Source organism: Leuresthes tenuis, unplaced genomic scaffold (genome assembly GCF_036924035.1).
Source record: "Leuresthes tenuis unplaced genomic scaffold, fLeuTen1.0.hap1 SCAF_11, whole genome shotgun sequence".
Taxonomy (NCBI): Eukaryota; Metazoa; Chordata; class Actinopteri; order Atheriniformes; family Atherinopsidae; genus Leuresthes; species Leuresthes tenuis.
In genome coordinates, this window is record NW_027325365.1 from 22859985 (window position 1) to 22866751 (window position 6767).

Genomic DNA, 6767 nt, shown 5'->3' on the forward strand with positions numbered 1-6767 from the left:
GCTGATGACCTCAGTCTACTGCTGAGATATTAACTTGATAAGAATGAGTCATGAGTCTGATTATAGTCAGCGTTGACAGCTTTACTTCCATTTAACCCATTAAGACCGGATGCAACGTGTGTATATGCCTTTCAGACAGAGAGTGATATTTGTTTGAGTCGCCCTCTCGAGCCTAAAGAGACATAAAGAGTTGCCTGTGATTAGAACAAATTCAGTAAAGAGTAAATATTAATTAGTGTCAATTTTATAAAGTATTGGCATAAACTGTCATCCTCATTTCCTCATTACTCACAGGAAAGTGAAGGGCTTTTTTCCTCTTCTCATTTTTATATACGTCAAATGATGATGAACAGTACAAACATCTGAAGATATTGTGTCTTAATGTCTAGAAAAATACTGTAAATAGATCGCAAAGTTGATAGCTTGTGTAGTGACTTTTCACTAACCTGAGGAATCAAAAATTGAACCACCAGTAAGGCAATATCAGTTCAAAAACTAATAGTTTAACTGTATAACTGCAGTAGCTGAGAAACCACAGAGAACTTTAAGTCAAGGCTGTTTTGCTGAGCGAAGTAACCATCCATCAAACTGCTGAGGTGAGTGGTACATTTCAGAGACAGCATGACCCAGATAAACATCCTCGTTTCCAGAGAAACGATAGCACTGGAAGATCAACCAAAAAGACCATTTGAACTCAAGCGAAATTCTATTTCATTTTAACAACAGACATGAATGGCAGCTGATTACCCAAGTAGTAAGAGTGCTTCTTCATTTCAGCTCCGCAAATCTCGCCAAAAATATAATGCCTATTGTATTTTGCATTTAACTGAGGTCAAATGTGAAGGGAGCTTCACAGCTTCCTAACTGCATGAAGACGCATAGATGAGTAAATTCATTACACCACCATAATGAATGTAGATTCAGTCAGAGGATAAAAAAGGAGCATAGCTCCTACTTCCATGAAAGGACAGCTGCAGAAGCTGAGGAGCTGTTGGGCTCAAGTCAAATATGCAAGGAGTCGTTCTCCAGTAAACAAAAGTGGACAAGTGTTAATACCTAAACTGCAACACAGAGTTTGCCTGTGGCTTCCAAAAGAAAAAAATTGATTTCTAGCTCCACAGTCAAGACTAGTTGTATTAAAATCCCAAATAGTACAGTTTCCAATTTCAGATATTTTTGTCAAACCTCACAGCTGGGCTTTTTAATATGTGTAGTTTAAATATAGGTCAAGTGACTGTGTAATGTGACAGGGATTCCTCAAGCCAATGTGCAACTTTCTAAAACAGAACCATGACTCTCAATCTGTAGTAGACGTACCAGTAGTGGCACAAAGCTGTTTTTTAACATCAGTCCTAATAGTGGTACCTGGAGAGCTGAAGATTTTCTGAGATGGCGCATGATCTAAAAAGTTTGGAAACTGCTGATCTCGAACTTACAGAACTAACTAGAGTTGTGCCCATTAACTGCATATGACATTTTGAAGCCTTGAGTGCAGCATTTTGGTTGTAACCATTGTGGTTGTTTGAATTGTCTGAATTAGTCTATTTGATCGAGAACCATAGAAACTATGCACCTCCACAGGATGGTGGCTTGTGACTTAGAAAGTGGTCCCTCCCCCAAGAGACTTTCTCATGAAAGAACACAAACACTGCAGTTTCATGTGAAAAATGTTTTAGTTTCCTTACTTAATAAGGAGAAGCAGTTGCTGAATTTCAATGTCAACATTAGACACCTTCCAATGTGATGACATCAACGTTAACAGGGAAATCACTTTTTCTGTGCTTGAGAGTTTGAACTGTGAGCGGAAAAGCTGTTTTCATATGGTTTCATGTGAATAATTTAAAAGCACTGCCCATAATCGACCATCTAGCTCTGCCTCCTGCCTCTATATGAGGATTCTGTAGCTTGTTAAAAGAAAGACGCTCACAGTGATGTTTGCGCCGATGTGGAAACGCTCAAATGAATCGCATCTCACTCCTGCTGCGTTTAGGGGCTGTACTTTGCAGGTGGCAGTATGTAAGGGTATGAACTAATGACCTGTGTGGTGGTTTTGCTTCCAGGATTTGCTAAATAAAGTTCTCAAAGAGCCATCCAACGCAACAGCTGAAGCCCATCAGTGTTTAATTATCTAACATCTGTAACCTCCATCTCCTCTCATTGAACCCACCATCCACCAATCCAGAAGCTATCATGGTTAGATGGGCATGATCCCTGACCAGCTCAGAAAGCCATGCCAAGACTTTGTCAGCAGAGCCTGAGTTTCTTGTGGAACCTGATTTGCTGATAAAGACTTGTCAAGACAATGCACTTACTGTGCTAAGCATCTCCATTTCCTACCCGCTTTTGCAGATAACCCCACATATGCACCACAAAGGAACGACAACAACTAAAGAATCAGCATTCAGCTCAGTCAGCATTTGATTTTCATCATGCACAGATACAGAAGGTTCATGCGGTTGGCTTTTAACTGTGCACCTCTGTTTGAATTTGCTGCTGCTCACATGTTCAACAAAGCGGTCAACTCTTCAAATTCTGATTCAGCTTCCTTGGCAACTTTTTCCTCATAAGTACTCTGATTGGGGAGAGCTTCTCTTGCCAACAACATTACTTCATTTACAAAGCAATCAATAAACAATTAGATTACAGAGTGGAAAAATATAAACAGTGATTGATTTAAGTGTAAAATAAAAGCATTATGGCCTCAGTAGACTTAAGACTGGATTACTCTGAAACTACAAATGGACTTTCAGCAACTCTCAAAGTGCAGTTAAAACACATTCAAAATGAGTTTTCCCATTTCCACTGTAGTATCCGCACCCCATTAACTAACCGTTCACTCCAATCAGTAGCAACATTCAGAGGAAACGCTGCGGGAAAGAGAGTCTCTTTTGGTTTCCTCAAATATCTTATATCTTATCATCCCTGCATCATTTCAGCTTTCTCAGCTTGGCCATGACTTGCTCATATAGAATACCTGCAAAAAAACCCTGAAGACTCTTTGTAGACACCTTGGCAAAAGGTGCAGCGTAGAACTGTAGTAAACAGCAGTAAACCACATATTATTAAGAAGACACAGAGTTAGAGCCCAACAGGTTTGACAAGAATAGAAAAACAAACACAAAATATCAGATGGTTCATAAGGCGGAGATGAAGTTTGTCCCGCAAAGTTTTTCTTTGGAAGCAAAATCAATTAAACGGGAATTACATTAGAACATGGGCTATAAAGTCGAAATGGCTCCTGAGAAGCAGAGACACACAAGGGTGACTTTGTGGAAATGTGGAAATGTAAACTTACCAAATACAAAAGAACAACTTTCATCGCTGGTGCAACTGTATCTTATGCACTTAACCCTCTTTTATTTACCTTTCTTTTCTGTTGCTGGCGCTGTCTGTGATGTCACCAAGTTCTGTGCTCATTAAGACTCAAAACCAGCCCTACTCAGCGTAGCCTGCAAACAGCTGCGGGTCTGAAGAGGAAGTGTCATTTCACTGCTGTTGTGACATCTGGCAGATGAAACAGAGCCACACAGGAGGATACGCACTCTGAAACACCGCTGCAGCTCAGTGTATCAGCCCGAAGAGAAGTACAATAAAATAACTGCCTTCTTCTGACAGGAATTCAACGGTAAGCAAAGCATGTCATATTTTCTCAAAGAGAAAGTTGTGGGGGTTTCTACTTCTGTTGCGGGTTAAGACCTGAAAGAAGATATTTAATTTAAAGTTTCATTTAAGTATGAAACTACTGTATACGTCTGATAGTTCAGTCTTTTAGGAGAGCAAACATGCATTTGCATCTCTAACTTTGAGTCAGTTTAAAAATAAAAAACTGAATGGCAGAGAAATATGCAAGAATGAATGTGTGAGGGTTCAATAGAAAGTGCATCAACGCTGCCAAGATAAACGTGTTTACTGAAAAGTAGAAGAAGATTTTTTTCTGAATGGATTTTATCTACTTGAATTGCCTTTGTATTTGTACTGAACATGTATTGCCATATCCTCCAGCTTCCTTATCAAAACTTAATTCATCATCTACATATTTACTTATACTTTTACTTACTTTACTTTTTACTTTTACTTATTCATCTACACTGCGAAAATCTTTGACGTGTGTTTATCTGCTCTATGTGTTTGATCTAAAGTCTTCTCAGCTGCAGAAAACAAGCTATCATTGGAACAATCTTCCACAGTCATTACAGCCATTATGTAGCACTTCTGTTTACTTAAGCACATTTCATCATGCTGTGGGTTTTTTTTGTCAGCTTCAACTACAAATGGACCAAATGAATTTGACAGGAGGGATGGAGAGCAACTCTACCGACTGTCCCTCCATCGACGACTTCCGTAACCAGGTTTACTCCACGTCCTACTCCCTAATAACCGTGCTGGGTTTTGTGGGGAACATATTCGCCCTGGCAGTGCTGATCAGAACGTACCGCCAGAGCTCCCCCTTCCATGTCTACATGATGAACCTGGCTCTGTCTGATCTGCTGTGTGTCATGACGCTGCCACTGCGAGTTCTCTACTACGTCAGAAAGGGCCGCTGGGAGCAAGGGGACTTCCTCTGTCGCATCAGCTCCTACTTTCTCTATGTAAACCTCTACTGCAGCATTTACTTTATGACTGCCATGTCCATCACACGTTTCTTGGCCATTGTCTACCCAGTGAGGAACCTGCAGCTGGTGACAGTGAACCGTGCGCGTGCTGTGTGTGTGGGCATATGGATTTTCAGCAGTCTGTCATCCTCTCCTTTCTTGATGTCTGGACAGTTTTTTGACGCGTCAACAAACAAAACTAAATGCCTTGAACCGCCAAAACATTCAGGTCAGCGTCTGCCAAAACTACAGGCGCTGAACTATGTGGCTCTGGTGTTAGGGTTCATTCTGCCATTCCTGGTCATCCTGATCTGCTACGCCGGCATAGTCCGTACCCTGCTTTCCCGTACCCAAGCTAGCCACCGGCAGCAGAACTCAGCTGCCAGAGCCATCCGAATGATCGTCATCGTGCTCCTAACCTTCCTCATCAGCTTCATGCCGTACCACGTGCAGCGCACCCTCCACCTGGATTTCCTGTCACGGGAAGACACAACCTGTGCAGAGCGAGTTTCAATGCAAAAATCTGTCGTGGTTACACTGTGCCTGGCAGCAGCCAATTCCTGCTTTGATCCGCTGCTTTATTTCTTCTCTGGAGAAGGTTTCCGCAGCCGCATGTCCTCCCTGCGCCATACAGTTAGGGGCAGCAGGTTGCAACAAGTCAAGCCAAAGCCCATGACAGCCTCAGACGTTGGGGAAAAAGACCAGCTGGGGACCAGCTAAAAAAAAACCCCAAAAAAACAGGCAAACGAGTTCAGGATAGCTCGGGTTCTCACTGATCATCAGGCAAAAATAAGCAAGTTTAACTGAAGTAGCACGCTTTGTAATTGATATTTAAACATTCGGAACGTTTTATGAGGATGTTCTTCATTTATTCAATATTTATCTATCCAAAGATGGCATCCTTCTTCAATATTTCTGTGACGTTGTTCTGCAGTACTAGTATAACGTAATAGTTTATCATTATGGTCCACGAGTTGTGATGTAATTACAAATATGTACATCATATCAATGCATAGATGCATTTTGAAGACCGTTATGATGAATCTCGTTATCTGTTATGTCTGACTAATGACTGTTGTGTGTTGTTTCATTTCTTTGACTTGTGGGAACTACTGTAAAATATGTATAAAATTACAAATGCTGTGTATATTTATTGTTCATTTACTTATTCTTCAACCGCAGTTTTTTTTTTACATATTTGAATTTGTTTGAATGTGTTTTGTGCTCTTTTTTTTTTTTTTACATTTTCTTGCATTTTTGCATCCTTATTTGTACAATTTGCACTGGGGACAAATATTGGAATTTAAAAGTTGCACCTTTAAATAAACAGTGTGACATTTTGGCCAAATTGTGCTTATGCCGAGACTCAGGTCAAATTATTGACACAGCTTTCGTGTTTGCACAGTCAATTTTAAAGAAGTGGATCAGCTTTAACTTTGCATGGCTGGGAAAACAAGGGCACAACTGGTGTGACTTTGTCAAACGTAGCAAGTATCTTGAACAAGAACAGTAGTCAGTTTGGTGTATCTTGTTTGTTTAATCCTTATAGTTTGTATTTTTTCAGCCCTGGTTTTCTTTTCTTTCTTAGAAAGAACTAAGCAATGATTTCTGATCCATCCTCATGTTAAGGACAAGGATCAGTTCTCCCAAAATGCTCAACTGCTCATTTGAACACCTTGAAATGTGCTGCTGTGTTCCTTTTAGCAAACTGTTTTATGCACATGTGAAAACTGCAATTAAAAAAAGCTCCAATAAGAGTTAGTTCACTGTGATCCTTTGCAGCTCTCATCGGAGATCCATTGCAATTCACTCTAACTGCATGAGGAATTGCACAGTTCGAACACTGGGGGTCACACCAGCACACAAATTGATCGCCCTCTCTTAGTTAATAGTGATTATCATCATGTTTTAAACATGGACAAACCATTCGCTCATTTCTACAGTCTCCAGAGCATTTCTACAAATTGGATTTGTACCAAACGTATAAGTTATAAGACAGTTTGAATGGTCTTTTAACATATTAGCAAATGCAATAAGCAGTGGGAAAAGTGGAGGACATGTGCTCATCTTTCCATAAAGCCACCGTATCAAGGCATACTGTACACTCGGCCTCCAGGTCAATTAGAAATGCAAAACAACACTGAGGAACCACACTGCTGAGTGGAACATAGAAGG

The 6767-nt window shown here is 40.5% G+C and overlaps 1 protein-coding gene across 1 annotated transcript; it reads left to right on the plus strand.

The window, feature by feature from the left end:
* Positions 1-3424: 3424 nt before the first annotated feature.
* Positions 3425-6332, plus strand: cysltr1 (cysteinyl leukotriene receptor 1). The gene is made up of 2 exons (XM_072396486.1): positions 3425-3625; positions 4260-6332. Exon 2 carries the CDS (start codon positions 4272-4274, stop codon positions 5310-5312), a length of 1041 nt encoding a protein of 346 aa, XP_072252587.1. The 5' UTR covers positions 3425-3625; positions 4260-4271; the 3' UTR covers positions 5313-6332.
* Positions 6333-6767: the final 435 nt, after the last annotated feature.